Source organism: Erinaceus europaeus, chromosome 23 (assembly GCF_950295315.1).
Source record: "Erinaceus europaeus chromosome 23, mEriEur2.1, whole genome shotgun sequence".
In the NCBI taxonomy this organism is placed as follows: domain Eukaryota; kingdom Metazoa; phylum Chordata; class Mammalia; order Eulipotyphla; family Erinaceidae; genus Erinaceus; species Erinaceus europaeus.
Window position 1 is genome coordinate 894,899 of NC_080184.1, and position 17,985 is coordinate 912,883.

The window sequence follows — 17,985 nt, forward strand, 5'->3', positions numbered from 1 at the left end:
ACCCCGTGCACCCTGCGCGCCCCGCACCCCGCACCGCCCGCCTGGGCCTCCGGGCGGCCTCCGAGCTGCGGGCCATGTCCTCCCAGCTGCGCCGCCTGCCCGGGCTGCCTGCCGCTGCCTACTCGCTGCTGGGCCGCCTGCGGGGCCCCGGGGGTGCGGGGAACCCCCAGCGGTCGCTGCTGCTGATCACGGGGCTGCGGGGGCTGCGCGCGGAGCTGGGGGCTCGGGGCCGCGGGGGGCGTGGAGGCCGCGGGGTCTCGGGGGGCGCCCGGGCGGCGTGCGCGCTGCGGGAGCTGCGGGTGGACTTCCGTGCCGAGCACTCCGTGCTGGTCCCCACTGCCCTGCGCGCCAACGACTGTGGCGGTGTCTGTGCCTGGCCCCTGAGCGACCGCAACCCGCACTACGCCAGCCACGCCGCGCTGCTGCTCGGGCTGCAGGCCGGGGGGCGCGGGGGGCCGGGGCCACGGGAGCCCTGCTGCGTGCCCACCGCCTACGCCCCCAAGCTTCTCATCACGCTCGTGGGGCACCGTCTTCGCGCGCGGCGAGTCCCCAACCTGGTGGCCACCCAGTGTGGCTGCCGCTGACCGCACTCCCGATCCCTGATCCCCATAAAGGCCTCTGCGTTCATGCAAGCAGTTTATTGAGCTGGGTCTGCACCCAGGGTCTCCAGGGGCCCCCGACCCGGGAGACGCCCACGGGGTCCAGGTGGACCCAGAGAGCCTGCTGACAAACGCTGCAAGGGGACCCCAATCCTGAGGGAGCCCCCCACACACAGCCTGGGGTCCCCTCCCCTGGGAGACTCACTCCGGGGGTCCCGCCCTCACCCCGTGAGGACACCCCTCGTTCTGAGTCGCCCCCACTCTATGGGGAGAGCCCTGCGTAGATCACGGGGCGGCCCCTCCCAGAAGACCCCCCCCCCACAGGATCCGTGGGAGACCCCCACCCCAGGGCCCAGGCTCAGTCCCGGCCCCGACGCCCTTTGGGGTCCCGCACCGCCGGCCTCTCGGGGCGTCGTGGGGAGGCCGGGGCCCGCCGCTTCCCAGACGCAGGGTCCCCAGAGTCCTGCACCCTTGGGCGCCGGGGCTCTGGCCTCTCCCTCCGTGGCCTCCTTCTCTCCTCCTCCCCGTGCCTCTCCACCTTCCTCGGCCTGTCCTGCGGCCCCCGCACTTCTAAGGGTGAACCTGCCAGCTCCCCTGAGGCCTCCACCATCTTCTCGGGCCGCTGCTGGGCCTCCGCCGGGGCCGCCAGGAGCAGGGAAGACGGCAGGGTCTGCACCTGCACCCACATGGGAGGTCGGTGAGGGGGTCCCCGCTGTCCCAGCCCCCCCTCTGCTGGCAGGAAAGTGCTTACCAGGGGCTGTGGCTCAGGGTCATGCGCAGAGGGGGCAGCCTCCCCCAACATGGCGTCTGCGGGTGCAGGGGTAGGACTCAGCCCGGGCAGGCAGGTTAGCACCCCTTTTCCCAGAACCTCCCGACAGCCCCCTTTCCCTGGTGACGAGGCAGGGGCGATGCAGGGCGCCCTGAGCTGGGGGTCAGGGTCGTCTAGGACTTGGGGTACACAAGGAGCCCAGCACAGCGCACATACTCGCAGGCACAAGGACCCGGGTTCGAGCCCCCGGTCCCCTCCTGCAGGGGGGTAGCTTCCCGAGTGGTGAAGCAGGCCTGGGGATGTCTCTCTCTCCCTCTCTCTCTCTCTCCCCCTGCTGTCTCTGTCTCTGTCCAGTAAAATGGAAAGAATCAGTAGCCGCTGGGAGCGGTGGGCTCCTGATTCCGGCAGAAGCCGGCAATGGCCCTGCTGGTGTAACAACAACAACAGGAGAAGTCAGGCTGTATGTCGCCACAGGGACCTGGAGGCAGCGCTGCCAGCCGGTGCACTCAGGAATTCTTCCCAGGGAAGGACTGGGGGCGGGGACGGGGACGGGAAGGGCGGGGGCAGGCCTCACCCCGACACAGCTGCCCGGCCGAGCCCAGCAGCGCCACCAGGGTGGCCAGGACCAGGCACTGGGTGAGGGTCAGGGCCGTCCAGGGCAGCTCGTCCTCGGGGGGCGTCTGGGGGGGCGCGGCCTGCGCCTTCCTGCGGGCCGGGCTCCGGGGGGCTGCTGCGGGGGACAGGGAGGCTGTGCAGGGAGCCCGTTGGCAGCTCCCCGGAAAGTTCCAGCAGTCAAGGGCAGCGCCTGGATTTGCGAGGCCCCTGCCCCCCCAGGCCCCCAGCGCACCTGCACCCCCAGACCTCGTCCTCTCCCTGCCGGGCGCGGAGACTCTCTCTCTCTCCGTCTTCCCTCCACCAGCGTCCACCTGCTCGCAGGGGCCCTAGGGTGGGGTGATGGGGGGAGTCCCGAGCTGTCCATCGTGCCCGGGAACCCCCTCCCCCGCGGGTGCTGGGTGTCCAGGGCCATACTCACATAGGACTGCCCGCTGACCTCCGCCATCCTGGGCACGGCTGTGGGCGGGGAAGACCGGTCAATGCGGGGACCCCTCCAGGCCGATGCCCTGAAACTGGGGTTCGGCACACCCGCGTGGGTGTGCAGGGGAGCCCCTAAGCCAGGCAGGGGAGATGGGGACTGGACTCCCTGCCGTGGTCCCCCCTCCACCCCACGGTCAGCCTGGGCCGGGGTCCCTGTCCTCGTCCTCACCTCCCAGGCCTCCTTCCGGCTGCTCCCAGCTGCTGGTGGCCATGGAGATGTCGCAGGAGTCCGGTCCTGGGGTGCGGGCCCCCAGGGTGCCAGGGTCACTCTCCCCTCCCTCCAGCTGGGCCCCCCTCCCGTGTGGGCTGGGGGTGCTGGTCTACTGAGACAGGGCTGACCCCGGCCCACAGCCCAGGGTGCTGCACCCGCTGACGACTGCCGCTGTTTTTGTCTGGGTGCCCACCCAGGAGGGTGCCCCAGACCACCTGCCCCACCCACCCTGTGCCCCCTGGCACCCTGCCCTGCCCTCAGACCCCCGCAGAACTTGGGGTCCTCCCAGCCGGGGCAGAGCGGGAGACCCTGGACACAGGCCATAGGGCAGGCTGCCCGCTCAGCTCCCCGGGGCTGGATCAGGGTCCCCATGACCCCTGGCACCAGCCAGCCCCACCCTGGGGCGCAGAAGGGGGCCCATCCCAGGGTGTGCAGCCCCCCGCTGACAGGGAGGGGCCCCCCAGGAGGGGGCGAGAAGCCCAGCAGCAGGTCCGGTCAGGGCACCCCCACCACTGGCCCTGCCCTGACCCGGGGCCCCCCAGACCCACTCACCCCGCAGCCACCGTCCTGGCCTGGTGGAGATGGGCAGACAGTGGAGAGAGACAGTGACAGCTGGGCAGGGTGGAGGAGGGGTGGGGGAGGGCTGGCATTGGCCAGGGGAAACGCCACCCCCTGGAGCCACCTTACGTCTGTGACTGGGCCCTGGAGGGGGAAGGCTACCCCGCAAGAGCCCCACAGAACGCCACCCACCCCCACCCAAAAAACTTCTTAGGGAAGGGCGCAGCGCTGCCCATGCTGCCTGTGGCCTAAGGCATCAGAGGCAACCCAGGAAGACTTCCTGGAGGAGGAGGAGGAGGAGGAGCAGGGCATCCAAGTTCTGCTGGTGGATCCTACTGCGTGGAGCCAAGCTGGGCGTCCTTATCACCATGGGCCTTGGGGAGCAGGGGTGCTCCTCTTAGCCTGTCGTCTGGCTCAGCCACACTTTTACTTAGTCAGCAAACCCACCTCATGCCTGCTCAGCTGTGTGAGGAACTGGTCTGTCACTTGTTGGGCTACGATCCCCAAGCTCTGTCTTCTGCTTTATTTATTTTAAAGATCTTATTTATTTATGAATGGGAGAGAGAGAAAGAACCAGACACCACTCTGGTCCATGTGCTGCCGGGGACTGAACTCAGGACCTCACGCTGGAGAGACCAGTGATTTCTCCACTGTGCCACCTCCCGGACCACTCTTTCGATTTATGTTTACTGTTGTTGTTGTTATTTGAAAGGACAGAGAGAGACTTAGGAGGGGAGAGAGGAAGAGAGACAGAGACCCCTGCGGCCCTGGTCACCACTCCTGAAGCTTCCCCTGCCGTTGGGCAGCCAGCAGCAGACCTTCCACCTGCTCTCCTTAAGGAATTTCGGTCCAAATTCCCAGTGGGGGAGAACTCTTAGGGGCAGATGACGGGGTTCTGAACCCCATTCCACCTGGACCCAGAGCACATGGCACCAGGAATCTCGTTTTTTTTAATATATATATATATATATATTTATATATATATATATTTTTTTTTTTTTTACCAGAGCACTGCTCAGCTCTGGCTTATGGTGGTGCGGGAGATTGAACCTGATGGAGCCTCAGGTTTGAGAGTCTGTTTGCATAACCATTATGCTATCTACCCCCACCCAGGAATCTCGTTTTTCTTTCTTTTTTTTTTTTTTTAAGAATTTATTTATTCACGAGAAAGATAACAGGAGAGAAAGAACCAGACATCACTCTGGTCCATGTGCTGCCAGGGATTGAACTCGGGACCTCATGCCTCAGAGTCCAATGCTTTGTCCACTGCGCCACCTCCCGGACCACTGTTTATTTTCCCCAGAGCCCTGCTCAGCTCTGGCTGATAGTGGTGCAGGCGGTTGAACCTGGGACGTCGGAGCCTCCGGCAGGAGAGTCTGTTTGCAGGACCATGATGCTGTCTCCCCCTGCCGCGGATATTTGGTTATTATTTATTTATCCGTATTTATTGGGTAGAGACAGGAACTGAGAGGGGAAGCTGACAGACACCTGCAGCCCTGATCCACCACTGCCAAGCTTCCCCCCCCCCCCGCAGATGGGGACCCGGGGCTTGAAGCCAGAACAATGGTGCCGGCCTTGGCTTCTCTCTTCTCTCTCCCTTGCTGCCTGTCCTTTCTCTCCAGATTTCTTGGTGTCCCATCAAGTAAAACAAACATAGAGGGGCCAAGTGGTAGCACAGCTGCTTAAGTTTGGATGTCATGAGTAAATAATAGCGTCAGGGAGAGATGGAGTGAGTGTGTGTGCGCCTTAGTGCCAACAGCGCCAGGATGATTCCTGGGCGGGTCCTGTCTCCCGGGGCCCCTTCTCGGCGGCCAGCTGGAGCAGAGCAGCAGAAGGGATGGCCTTTGGACCCTGTGCCCGCCTGGGGCAGAAAAGAGGGAAGTGACACTGGGGCCACCGTCACCCAGTCGGCAGGGAGGGGACCAGCCACTAACGGCTGTGGGCCGTGAATGATAAGGGCTGCCACCCACAGCAGCTCTGACTGGCTTGACACCTCCTTTTTATTTTTATTTTTTAGTTCCCCAGAGCCTCCAGCAGGAGAGACCATTTGCAGAACCATGATGATGATGATGATGATGATGATGATGATTGTTATTGGCCTCTAGGGTTATTGCTGGGGCTCAGTGCCGGCACTATGAATCCACTACTGCTCGAGGCTATTCTTCCCATTTTGTTGCCCTTGTTGTGATTATTGTGGGACAGGACAGAGAGAAATGGAGAGAGGAGGGGAAGAGAAAGACACCTGCAGACCTGCTTCACCGCCTGGGAAGTGGCTCCCCACCTGCAGGGGGGGAGCCCGGGGTTTGAACCGGGATCCTTACGCGGGTCCTTGTGCTTCATGCCATGTGCGCTGCACTATCGCCTCGCCCTCAGCACTATTATTATTGTCGTCACCATTATTTCCCCAGAGCCCTGCTGAGCTCTGGCTGCTGGTGGTGCTGGGGCTGGAACCTGGGACCTCAGGGCCTTGGGCAGGAGCGTCTTCTGCAGAGTTATTATTATTATTATTGTTTCCCAGAGCCCTGCTGAGCCCTGGGGGCTGGGGCTGGAACCTCGGGCAGGAGCGTCTGTGTGCAGAGCCATCCTGCTGCCTCCCCAGCCCGCTTTACTCCCGAGACAGAAGCCCCGGCGCTGAGGCTCCCTGGGGCCAGGGTGGCAGCCGGTGGGGCCCAGAGCAGCCGCCGGCCTCCGCGGACTCTTCTGCTACCCTGCCCGCCGCCCTGCCCCGCCGCACTACCAGCCCGCCGCCTCCCCCTCCCTCGGGGCTGAGCGGGGCTGTGCGGGGCTGTGCTGTGCAGGGGGGGGGCTGTGCGGGGCAGAGTGGGGCTGTGCGGGGCTGGGCTGTGCAGGGCAGAGCCGGGCTGTGCGGGGGGCTGTGCAGGGCAGAGCCGGGCTGTGCGGGGGGCTGTGCAGGGCAGAGCGGGGCTGTGCGGGGGGCTGTGCGGGGCAGAGCGGGGCTGTGCGGGGCTGGGCTGTGCGGGGCAGAGTGGGGCTGTGCGGCGCTGTGCGGGGCAGAGCGGCGCCGAGCGGGGCAAATAACCCGGGGCAGGCCCGGGGGGCGGAGTCCAACCCGCGGACTCCGACCCCGACGGGCGCCCCGCCCCCCCCCCCCCCCGGGTTCGGCCCCTCCAGGGCGAGGGGCGGAGCTCGGCGCTCCCCGTCCAATCGTCGGCGCGGTCTCCGGCGGCCCCGCCAATGGCGAGGTGCGAGGGGCGGCCGCGCGGGGGACTTCCCGGCGGTCCCCGCGAGTCCCGTCGTGCGTGCGGCGTGAGGGGCGGGGCCGGGCGCGGCGCCTATAAAGGCGGGCGGCGGCCGCGGCGCCATTTTGAGGACAGGCGGCGACGCGGGGCGCGGAGGTCCGCGGTGTGGGACCCGGCGGCCGGATGGTGAAGTCGTCCCTGCAGCGCATCCTCAACAGCCACTGCTTCGCCCGCGAGAAGGAAGGACACCGCGCCGGGGCCCCCGCCAGCCGCGCCATGCCGCTCCTCGGACGCAGCGAGAGGTGGGGCCCCGCCGCCGCGGCTCCCGGAAGCCGGCCGGGCGCCCCTTTGTCCGGGGACCCCACGGCCCCCACCCTGGGGTGCGGCAGCCGGGGCTGCGGGGGGAGGGCCGCCTTCTGGAGTCGCAGCCGGAGCCCCGAGCTGCTCCGGTCCCTGGGCAGCCGAGTCCCCGGATGAGGGTGTCGCGAGCTCCCCCGCACATTAGCGTGGGGGGGGGGCGCGTCCCCGGAGGAGTGTCCCGAGGCCCCGCACCCTGGTCGCTCCCGTCCCCGCGGGGGGCTGAGGGTTCCCGGTGCCGCGCCCGCGCTGACCACCCCCGCCCCGCCGCCCGCAGCTCGCGACCGGCGCCCCCCCGCAGCAGTCACCCGGGCCCCGGGCCTCGGTGGTGCTCCTGATGGCCCTCACCCACCGCCGAAGATCCCAGGTGGGCGAGGGGACGGCCAGCGGGATCGCGGGCAAGCGCGGCTGCTCCACGCGGTGAGTCGGGGGGCGCTGAGCGGCGGGGTGCCCGGGGCGGGGGGATGCGGGGTCCCCGCGGCGCTGACCCCTCCCCCTGCAGGACGAGCGGCTGCGCGTGACCGAGGACGCGGCGGGCGGACCCGCGCGGGAGTTGGAGCTGCGGACCCGGCTGGGCGGCCGCGCCCTGGGCTGGAGAGGGGTGCTGCGGGGACCCCAGCTCTACCTGGAGTTGCCGGCCGGCGCGCTGCCCGAGGGCAGCAGGGACAGGTGAGGCGGCCCGCCCCCTCCCCGGCCGGTCACGCCCCCTCCCCGGCCGGTCACGCCCCCTTCTCGGCCGCCCCGCCCCTCCGGGCCGGTCACGCCCCCTTCTCGGCCGCCCCGCCCCTCCGGGCTGGCCACGCCCCCTTCTCGGCCGCCCCGCCCCACTCGCTCCAGCCCGACCCAGTCCCCGTGGCCCCGCCCCCACTCACCCGCCGGCCCCGCCCCCAGCCTGGCGGTCGTGCTGGAGTTCGCGGAGGAGCAGCTGCGCGCCGACCACGTCTTCGTCTGCTTCCACAAGGGCCGCGAGGACCGAGGTGGGCGGCCGGGCTGTCGCGTGGGCGTGGGGACTCCGGGCCGCCCCGCCCCGCCCCGCTGACGGCCGCCCTCCTCTCCGCAGCCGCCCTGCTCCGCACCTTCGGCTTCCTGGGCTTCGAGCTGGTGCCGCCCGGACACCCCCTGGTGCCCGCGAGGGCCGACGCCTGCTTCCTGGCCTACGCCATGGAGCGCGGGGCCCCCGCCTAGCCGCCCGCCCCCAATAAAGCCTTGCACCCCCCGCCTCGCTCCTCGCCTCCGCACGGGGGGGGGGGGTGGGGGGGTGGGGGCGGGGACTCGCGGGCCGGGCGGCTCTGGGGTAAAGGGCCCCGCACCCGAGGCTACGGCAGCGGGTCTGTCCCGCGTGGGGCGGGTGGGGCCGGGGCCTCGCGCCGAGTGCGCTCCCCTGGGGCCGCAGGTGACTCCGTGGAGTGGAGTCCTGCTGTGCCCGCCAAGGGGAAGGGGCGGGGCCTGAGCAACCCCTCAAGTCGCGGGGTCGGAGCCCGGCCTTCCCACCGCACACCAGTGCGCGGGGCAGCTGCGGGGGCCGGCGGGGCCGGGACAGAGCCCCCGACCCAGCACAAGCACCACCCTGGTCCTGGTCCTCTCGGCCTTTATTGGGGGGGTCTCGGGGGGCGGCTGCGGGAAAGGCGCTTGGACACGGCCACTGCCAGCCGGGCGCCCGTGCGGAAGCCGCTGACCCCAGGGGCAAACGGGATCAGGTCCCGGGCGGGGCAGGGCGGCCTCAGATCATCTTCATGTTGAACCTGCGGGCGCCGGCCGGGCCCTGGGCTGCCAGCGCGCCGTCGGCCTTGCGGAACGAGTACTCGACGGCGAAGCTGGTCTTGTGCTGCCCGCGGCCGCGGCTCCACAGGAACAGCAGCAGGAAGCAGAAGAGCACCACGCCCAGGAAGGTGATGCAGCCCATGGCGGTGGACACCAGGATAGTGGTCAGGTCCGGGCCCGGGGCGTGCAGGGCGGCCGTCCCGGAGGAGGAGGCGTTGCCATCGCGGGCGCCGGGCGCGGGCCGCACGCTCAGAGTGGCGAAGTAGGTGTCGTTGCCGCCCGCGTTGCTGGCCACGCACGTGTAGGTGCCGCTGTCTGCGGGCCGCGCGGCCGCCAGCTCCAACGTGCCCCCGGGCAGCAGGCGGGCGCGGGGCTCGGGGCCGGGCAGCGGGTGGCGGCCGGGGCCCAGCCAGGACACGGCGGGCTCGGGCTGGCCCTCGGCGCGGCAGCTGAGCCGCACGGCCTGGCCCTCGGTCACCTCTGCCCGCCGCAGGCGCCGCTCCAGGATGCGGGGCGGCCGGCACACGAAGAGCTCGAACAGCAGCGCGTCGGGCAGGCGGCCGAGGGGGTCGGCCCCGCGGGCCTCGGCTGGGGAGGCGCAGGCCGGCGGGCGGCCGTCAAAGTTGAGCGTCTTGCGGCGCTGCGCCACCCACAGCAGGCGGCAGTCGCAGGCCAGCGGGTTCCCGTCCAGCCGCAGCGTCTCCAGCGAGTGGACCGACGGGAAGGCCGCCTCCTCCAGGGTGGCCAACCGGTTGTCGGACAGGTTGAGCAGCCGCAGCTGGCGCAGCCCCAGGAAGGCCAGCGGCTCCACGGCCGCCAGCAGCGCGCCCGCCAGGTGGAGCTCCCGCAGGCGCCGCAGGGCCCGGAAGGCGGCGCCGGGCAGGGCGCGCAGCGGGTTGTGGCTGAGGTCCAGGCCGGCCAGGTGGGCCTGCTGGCCCAGCGCGGCGGCGGGCACGGCGCTCAGGTTGCTGTGGGTGACGGCCAGCCAGCTGAGGTTGAGGCCCCGCAGGCTGCCGGCGCCCAGGGCCCCGAGCCGCGGCCAGTGCGCGATGTGCAGGCTGCGCAGCCCGGCCAGGCCGCGGAAGGGGGCGCCGTCCAGGGCCTCGACGGGCAGGTGCCGCAGCCGCAGCTCGGCCAGCGCGGGCAGCGGGCCCAGGCCGTCGGCGGGCAGCGCCGTGAGGTTGCCGCGCTCCAGCGTCAGGGCCCGCAGCGCCGGCAGCCCCGCGAAGGCCCCGGGCGCCAGGAACACCAGCTGGTTGTGGCCCAGCTCCAGGCGCCGCAGCGCCCGCAGCTCTGCGAAGGCGCCGTCCAGCAGGGCCACCAGCTCGTTGTGGCTCAGGTCCAGCAGCGCCAGGCTGGGCAGGCGGCCGAACACGCCGGGGGACAGCAGGCGCAGCCGGTTGCGGTCCAGCCGCAGCTCCCGCAGGCGGCCCAGCCCCGCGAAGGCCCCGGGCTCCACGTGCGCCAGGGCGTTGGCGCTCAGGTCCAGCTCCTCCAGCGCCGCCAGCCCGCCCAGCTCGCCGGGGCCCAGGCAGCGGATGCGGTTGTGGCTCAGGCCCAGGCTGCGCGTGGCGGGCGGGATGCCCTCGGGCACGGCCAGCAGGCGGCGGCGGGCGCAGGACACGGCCTGGGTCCGGGGGGCGCACTCGCAGCGGGCCGGGCACGCCCCCGACGCCGCCCCGGGCGGAGGCCGCAGCAGCAGGGACAGCAGGAGCAGCAGCGGCGCGGGGGCCATGGCCGGGTTCGAGCCCCCGTCCCCACCTGCAGGGGGAAAGCCAGAAGGGCGGTGGAGCCGGGCGGCGGCGGCGTCTCTCCCTCCATTTCCTTTCTTTTCTTTTTTTAATATTTATTTATTCTCTTTCGTTGCCCTTGTTTTATTCTTGGAGTCACTGACGTCATTGTCCTATCCCACAATGACATCAATAACAACGATAGTAACTACAATAAAAATGGTTCTGCAGTGGTCCAGGAGGTGGCGCAGTGGCTGAGGCACTAGACTCTCAAGCATGAGGTCCTGAGTTCAATCCCTGGTAGCACATGGACCAGAGTGACGTCTGGTTCTTTCTCTCCCCTACCTTTCTCATAAATAAATAAAATCTTTTTTTAAAAAAAAATGGTTCTGCACACAGACTCTCCTGCCTGAGGCTCTGGGGTCCCGGGTTCCAGCCCCAGCACCACCAGCAGCCAGGTCTCAGCAGGGAAATAATAAAAATAATAGTAATAATAATGATAATGGTTCTGCACACAGACTCTCCTGCCTGAGGCTCTGGGGTCCCGGGTTCCAGCACCACCAGCAGCCAGGGCTCAGCAGGGAAATAATAATAAAAATAATAGTAATAATAGTGGTCCGGGAGGTAGCGCAGTGATAAAGCTTTGGACTCTTAAGCATGAGGTCCTGAGTTCCATCCCTGGCAGCACATGTGCCAGAGTGATGTCTGGTTCTTTCTCTCTCCTCCTATCTTCCTCCTTAATAAAAAAATAAAACCTTAAAAAAATAATAACGGTTCTGCAAATAGACTCTCCTGCCCGAGGCTCTGCGGTCCTGGGTTCCAGCCCCAGCACCACCAGCAGCCAGGGCTCAGCAGGGCTCTGGGGAAATAATAATAATAATGGTTCTGCAAACACACTCTCCTGCCTGAGGCTCTGAGGTCTCAGGTTCCAGCCCCAGCACCACCAGCAGCCTGGGCTCAGCAGGGCTCTGGGGAAAAGCAGGAGGAGGAGGACGAGGGAGAGGGAAGAACGAAAGCAAAGGTGCCAGGGGCCGGGTGGTGGTGCACCTGGTCGAGCGCACATGCTACAGTGGGCAAGGACCCAGGTTCAAGACCCCGGTCCCCACCTGCAGGCAGAAAGCTTCAGAAGTGGTGAAGCAGGGCTGCAGGTGTCTCTGTCTCTCTCCCTCTCTATCACCCCCTTCCCGCTCAATTTCTGACTGTCTCTATCCAACAAATAAAGATTAAAAAAAAATTTAAAAGAGGGAGTCGGGCGGTAGCACAGCAGGTTAAGCACAGGTGGCACAAAGCGCAAGGACCGGCATAAGGATCCCAGTTCGAGCCCCCGGCTCCCCACCTGCAGGGGAGTCGCTTCACAGGCGGTGAAGCAGGTCTGCAGGTGTCTGTCTTTCTCTCCCCCTCTCTCTGTCTTCCCCTCCTCTCTCCATTTCTCTCTGTCCTGTCCAGCAACAACAACAATAATAACTACAACGACAATGAAAAAACAAGGGCAACAAAGGGAAAATAAATATAATTTTTTTTAAGTTGAAAAGATTAGACCCCCATATATTAAAATCAATTGAACACACATGGAGATACTGTCTCCAAGTTAGCTAAAAAAAAGAAAGAAAAGGTGCCCAGACACCCTGCAGGGAGCCCAGGGCCGGAACAGGCTGGTTCCCAGAGCCAGGTGGGGGCCCCGCTACAAGCTCAGGCCTCTGTCTCTCCCCCTTCTCTCTCCCTTTCTGTCTCTGTCCCTCTGTTCCCCTGCTCTGTCTCCTATACCTCTCTCTCTCCCTTTCACCATCCCTCTCTCTCCATCTCTCCCCCTCTTGCTGTCTCCCTCTCTCCTTATCTCTTTCTCCAGCTCCCCTCCAAGATGCAGACCTCGCTTTCTCAACTGTCAGGCACACGGCTGCATGTCCACCGTCCTACTACTGGTGACTATTTCTTCTTTCTTTTTTCTTTATGTATTTATTTTTCTTTTTATAATTGTTTAATATTTATTTTTCCCCTTTGTTGCCCTTTTTTATTATTGTTGTTATTGATGTTGTTGTTGGATAGGACAGAGAGAAAGGGAGAGAGGAGGGGAAGACAGAGAGGGGGAGAGAGAGACAGACACTTGCAGACCTGCTTCACCACCTGTGAAGCGACTCCCCTGCAGGTGGGGAGCCGGGGGCTCGAACCGGGATCCTTCTGCCTGTCCCTGCGCTTTGCGCCACCTGCACTTAGCCCGCTGCGCTACCGCCCGACCTGTTTTTTCTTTTTAAACCAGAGCCCTGCTGAGCTCTGGCTGATGGTGGTGCTGTGGCCTGAACCTGGGGCCTCAGAGCCGCTGGCGGGAGTGTCTGTGTGCAGAACCCAGAGCCACGTCCCGGGCCGGCCGCCTCAATAAATCACACGACCAGACCAGAGGGTGACCTTGACCCATGGCGAGTCTCCCCGAGCTCTTCACCTCCTGGTCCTTCTCTCTCTGGCCGGCCCCCTCCGGGCAGCTCTGCAGAGGTGAGGGTGGCCCCCTGTGCCTGAGGGATGGACGGCAGATGGTGCGGCCCCTGGGGCATCCCCCCCCCCCGCCCACAACCCGTCCACTCTGCTGGGTTCAGATGCTTTTGTAGGGCAGGAAAGTGGGGCACCGCCCCAGGCCTCCCGCTCCTCCATCCTCTCCCTCCCTCTCTCTCCCTAAACCGCTGTCTGGCTCTGCGTCCCTGTGATCCAGCCCCTCAGGGCAGGTCTACAATCTTTTCTCCTTTTAATTTCTTAATTGGTTGGTTAATTATCTTTTTATTGGATAGACAGCCAGAAATCAAGGGGCAGGGGGAGGTAGGGAGAGACAGGCAGAGAGACCCTGCAGCCCTGCCTCACCACTTGGGAGGCTTCCCCCCTGCAGGTGAGGGCCAGGGGCTCAAACCCGAGTCTCTGTGCCCGCCGGACCTTGTACTGAACCGGGTGCCCTTGCCGGCCCCCTGCCCTCAGCCCCGGGTGCTGCCTCATCTGTGGGTGTGGGGAGGAGGCTGGGGGGCTTCAGGGCTCCCCCCAACGTGGGCAGCTGTGGCTGTGCCAGCCCTGAGGACCCCAGGTTTGAGCCCCGGCCCCCAACTGCAGGGGGAGCTGCACCAGTGAGGCGGCAGGGCTGCAGGCGTCTCTCTGTCTCCCCTTCTCTCTCAATTTCTCTGTCTCTACCCCGTAAATAAAAACAATACCAAAAACATTAAAATAAAAATAAGGTTCAATCCCCCACACCGCCATAAGCCAGAGCTGAGCAGTGCTCTGGGGTTTCTCTCTGTCTCTCTCTTTCTCCCTCTGCATCTCTCTCAAAAATAAAATAAATAAAATAGAGAAACAAGGAGCCAGAGGCCACCGTGACCCCTCCATGGATGGCAGAGGGGCTGCGGGGTCTCTCCTCTCTCTCTCTGTCTGTCTGTCTGTCTGTCTCTCAGTAGCAGGTGAGAATCCCGAAGGGGCTGGCTCCCAGGTACAGCGCACACACACCAACGCACACCAGGACCTGGGTTTCAGCCCCCAGGGCCACCTGCCTCACGTGCTCGGCCTGGCTCCACCCAGCACAGCACTGGGTGAAACGGAAAAGATTTTAGTAGAGAAGAGGGGAGAGAAATAGGGGAGAGACGGAGGGGGGTTGGAAAGAAGGGGAGAGACAGAGGGAGAGGAGAGGGGGGAGGTGGGGAGAGGCAGAGGGAGGAGAAGACAGAGGGAGAGGGGGAGAGACAGAGGCAGAGAGAGAGAGAGGAGAGTGAAGCAGAGCCTCACTTTGGCACCTGTGACCCGGGGCTCGAACCCAGGGCCTCAGGCCTGCGAGTCCAGTGCTCTGCCCAGCCTGCACTGTGGCGTGCGCTTGGAGTGGTGAGCAGTCACGTCAAACCTAATCAAACGATAAAATCAAACGGCCAGGCACAGGCATGGATCCATGTAGGGTGACAGCTGGAGTCAGAGGGACAGGCTAGGGGGCCTGCCTGGAGGAGGCAGTGGAGGGGGGGGCAGTTAGCCCAGGCGGGGCTGGAATCGGAGGCGGTCCTGCCGCCCGCCCGCGGGGTGTAGGGCACCACCTGTGTTCCCAGCGAGACGCCCAGGCGCAGCCGGGCCCCCACCCCGGGACAGCTGAAGCGAGGCGCTGGGACCCTGGGCCGATCTGGACACCCGCACCGCCAGCCCGCCCGGGACCTCCCGTCCCAGATTCCGGCCCCGCGACCCAGATCTGCGCCGGCCCCCGAATCTCCGGCGGAGGACCCCCGACCCATTTCCCTGGCGCCCCAAGGCCCAGGTTTCATGCATCCGTCCGTCTGTCCGTCCGTCCGTCCACGCCTAGTCTGTCCTGTCCTGTCCTCTTTTCCGGAATGTTCCGGTCCAGCCAGGCTGCAGGAGGGACCCAGCCCTGCGCCCAGTCCTCTCCCCCGGCCCAGCACCTGTCCGCCCCCACCCAGGGAGTGCAGTGGTCAGAGTGCTGGACTCCCAGGCCTGAGGCCGGGTTCGAGTTCTCGCTCTGCTTCAATCGCGTTCTCTCTCCTCCACAAAATAAGTAAATCTCTCAAGAACGCAGATATGTGGGGGCTGGGGAGACAACACGTGTGTGTGTGTGTGGGGGGGGTCCTACCTGAGGCTCTGAGGCCCCGGGTTCAAGCCCCTGCAGCTGAGCGGGGCTCTCGGGAAAATTAATCAATTAAAAAATAAAGATAGAGTTTAGCAAAATAAATAAATAAATAAATAGAGTCCATCCAGGGACACCGCTCCCAGGATGGAGACCTGGATTTGGGCTGGGGAAGTGGGGTGCATCTGCAGACGCTCTCTCCCCTCGACCCGTGGCGGGGCCCTGGGCTCCGCGTTTCAGCTCTCTGAACCCTCACACCGCAATCTTAAGACCGCCAGCACCCAAGGCACCAAGCGCCCCTTCCCGCCTCCACACCCCCTCCGGGACGCCCTCCAGGCTTTCTCCAGGCCTCCCAGCTCACTGCGCACGAGGGTCAGAACGCGGGTTCCCGGCGCTGCAGTCGGGGACTCCATCCGGCGCCCCGTGTCCCCCCAACTTGTTGCACGGGCGGCTACGCGGGGATCCCCCCGCACCGCGAGGCCTGTCCACGCGCCCCTGCCCCGGTTGCCCACTCCGGCGGCAGGAAACGCGGGGACGACCCCCGGCCCGGCCATGCGGGGTCGGTCTCCCTCCCCGGCTCCGCTCGGGCGCCCGCGCCGCACCCAGGACCCACACCCAGGCTGCGGAGGGCCACACTCACCGGCGGCGCGGCCGCGGACACGGCGGGGTGCGGGGACCCCGATCTCAGCGCCGCCGTGCGCGCCGCCGCCGCCTCCGGGCACGCGTGGGGAGGGCGGGGCGCTGTGCGCGCGCCCGCGACTGCAGGTGCAGGGGGCGGGGCCTGGCGGCAGAGAGGGCGGGGCCTGCGCCCTAAAGGCTTGCGGTGGGCGTGGCGAGGGGCGGGGTTGGGAGGAGATCGGGGCGGGGCCAAGGCCATGGGGGCTTCTCGGGGAGCGAGCCCGAGAACACGGCCTGGGCAGAGGTGTTATGTGAACCCCCAGAGCAAGGCCACAGGGCAGGGGACCCCAATATAGGGGCACCTGTACCTGTGGGGGCTGGCTCCATTCAGGGACCCCAGATCTGTGACCCTGGGCAGAGGACCCGTGTGGTGCTGGGGACTGAACATGGGGGCTCAGCCCTGCCCACCCTCCATGGGCTCCCTGGGTGCTGTGCCTGGTGCTGAGAGAGGAGAGACCCCACAGCCCTGCCCACCCTCCATGGGCTCCTTGGGTGCTGTGCCTGGTGCTGAGAGAGGAGAGACCCCACAGCCCTGCCCACCCTCCATGGGCTCCCTGGGTGCTGTCCATGGTGCTGAGAGAGGAGAAACCCCACAGCCCTGCCCACCCTTCATGGGGCTCCCTGGGTGCTGTGCATGGTGCTGAGAGAGGAGAGACCCCACAGCCCTGCCCACCCTCCATGGGCTCCCTGGGTGCTGTGCCTGGTGCTGAGAGAGGAGAGACCCCACAGCCCTGCCCACCCTCCATGGACTCCCTGGGTGCTGTGCCTGGTGCTGAGAGAGGAGAGACCCCACAGCCCTGCCCACCCTCCATGGGCTCCCTGGGTGCTGTGCCTGGTGCTGAGAGAGGAGAGACCCCACAGCCCTGCCCACCCTCCATGGGCTCCTTGGGTGCTGTCCATGGTGCTGAGAGAGGAGAGACCCCACAGCCCTGCCCACCCTCCATGGGGCTCCCTGGGTGCTGTCCATGGTGCTAAGAGAGAACCCCACAGCCTGCCCACCCTCCATGGGCTCCCTGGGTGCTGTGCAGGGTGCTGAGAGAGGAGAGACCCCACAGCCCTGCCCACCCTCCATGGGCTCCCTGGGTGCTGTGCATGGTGCTGAGAGAGGAGAGACCCCACAGCCCTGCCCACCCTCCATGGGGCTCCCTGGGTGCTGTGCCTGGTGCTGAGAGAGGAGAGACCCCACAGCCCTGCCCACCCTCCATGGGCTCCCTGGGTGCTGTGCCTGGTGCTGAGAGAGGAGAGACCCCACAGCCCTGCCCACCCTCCATGGGGCTCCCTGGGTGCTGTGCCTGGTGCTGAGAGAGGAGAGACCCCACAGCCCTGCCCACCCTCCATGGGCTCCCTGGGTGCTGTGCCTGGTGCTGAGAGAGGAGAGACCCCACAGCCCTGCCCACCCTCCATGGGCTCCCTGGGTGCTGTGCAGGGTGCTGAGAGAGGAGAGACCCCACAGCCCTGCCCACCCTCCATGGGCTCCCTGGGTGCTGTGCCTGGTGCTGAGAGAGGAGAGACCCCACAGCCCTGCCCACCCTCCATGGGCTCCCTGGGTGCTGTGCCTGGTGCTGAGAGAGGAGACACCCCACAGCCCTGCCCACCCTCCATGGGGCTCCCTGGGTGCTGTGCCTGGTGCTGAGAGAGGAGAGACCCCACAGCCCTGCCCACCCTCCATGGGGCTCCCTGGGTGCTGGGGCTGGGCCTTGAACCCGGTGGGCAGCACTGGCCCAACAGCTGCTCCCTGCACTCGGCAGTCTCTGAGCTGAGTAGGCGTTGTGCTGCACACCGTGTTCTCTGCTGGCTCAGGCGGTGTGTCCCTGAGTCCCCCTGTTTCAGGGGGTGGGGGGCTCACAGCCTTGTGGGGCCCAGGCCGCCCCTTCAGCCTGAAGCCCCGTCCTCCTGCTGTGCTGGGGGCTGTGAGGGGCCGAAGGCTTGGGGTGCTCATCTTGGGGAGCCCAGCCTGGGATGGTGCGTGGGAAGGGTGCAGCTGGGGCACCCGGTTGCCAAGGTGAGGACCACCTACCTGGCTGTTGCCATGGAGACGGCCCACCTTAGGAGCTGGAGGCTCAGCCAGGAGTAGTGCCCTTCCCCCCTGCAGGGCCGGCTGAGGGGCTGTGGCTGTGGGCCTTTCCTTCTACACAGAGGCGCCCCCGGCTGAGTGAGGCTGGGGCACAGGCACAAAACCCCAGTGTCCCCCTCCCCGTGACCCTTGGCAGGGCCCTCCTGTGTGGGGCTGTGGTTCGAGCCCCCACCTGCCGCAGGAGCTTCCCAGCAGTGAGTCCATTTGGATTTTTAGGAATATTTGACTTTTTCGGGGCCTGGAAGGGTAGACAGCATCCTGCTTCTGCAGACTCTCCTGCCTGAGTCCGGGGTTCAAGCCTTACACCACCAATAGCCAGAGCTCAGCAGGGCTCTTGGGAAATAATAATGGTCTGTAAACAGACTCTCCCG

At 66.2% G+C, this 17,985-nt stretch overlaps 4 protein-coding genes across 6 annotated transcripts in view; 1 reads left to right on the forward strand and 3 right to left on the reverse strand.

Annotated features, from left to right (window-relative positions):
• The window catches only part of TIMM13 (translocase of inner mitochondrial membrane 13), a 71,670-nt gene that overhangs the window by 33,591 nt on the left and 20,094 nt on the right, over positions 1-17,985 (reverse strand). The gene's annotated exons all lie outside the window — the stretch shown is intronic.
• Positions 623-3,046, reverse strand: JSRP1 (junctional sarcoplasmic reticulum protein 1). The gene is made up of 7 exons (XM_060182231.1): positions 2,903-3,046; positions 2,633-2,783; positions 2,402-2,439; positions 2,216-2,309; positions 1,943-2,098; positions 1,351-1,406; positions 623-1,275 (listed from the first exon to the last, which is right to left on the reverse strand). Exons 1-7 carry the CDS (start codon positions 3,044-3,046, stop codon positions 958-960), a joined length of 957 nt encoding a protein of 318 aa, XP_060038214.1. The 3' UTR covers positions 623-957.
• OAZ1 (ornithine decarboxylase antizyme 1) lies at positions 6,555-8,000 on the forward strand. The gene is given in 5 exon segments (NM_001292065.1): positions 6,555-6,734; positions 7,067-7,209; positions 7,292-7,458; positions 7,681-7,766; positions 7,850-8,000. Coding segments are annotated over 5 exon segments (639 nt in total). The 5' UTR covers positions 6,555-6,615; the 3' UTR covers positions 7,975-8,000.
• Positions 8,376-15,639, reverse strand: LINGO3 (leucine rich repeat and Ig domain containing 3). Of its 2 annotated transcripts, XM_060181995.1 has the most exons (3): positions 15,503-15,636; positions 14,028-14,230; positions 8,376-10,311 (listed from the first exon to the last, which is right to left on the reverse strand). In XM_060181995.1, exon 3 carries the CDS (start codon positions 10,283-10,285, stop codon positions 8,510-8,512), a length of 1,776 nt encoding a protein of 591 aa, XP_060037978.1. In that variant the 5' UTR covers positions 10,286-10,311; positions 14,028-14,230; positions 15,503-15,636; the 3' UTR covers positions 8,376-8,509. The 2 variants fall into 2 exon arrangements, with proteins under 2 accessions (XP_060037978.1, XP_060037977.1); XM_060181994.1 differs by lacking the exon at positions 14,028-14,230 and having other exon boundaries at positions 15,503-15,639.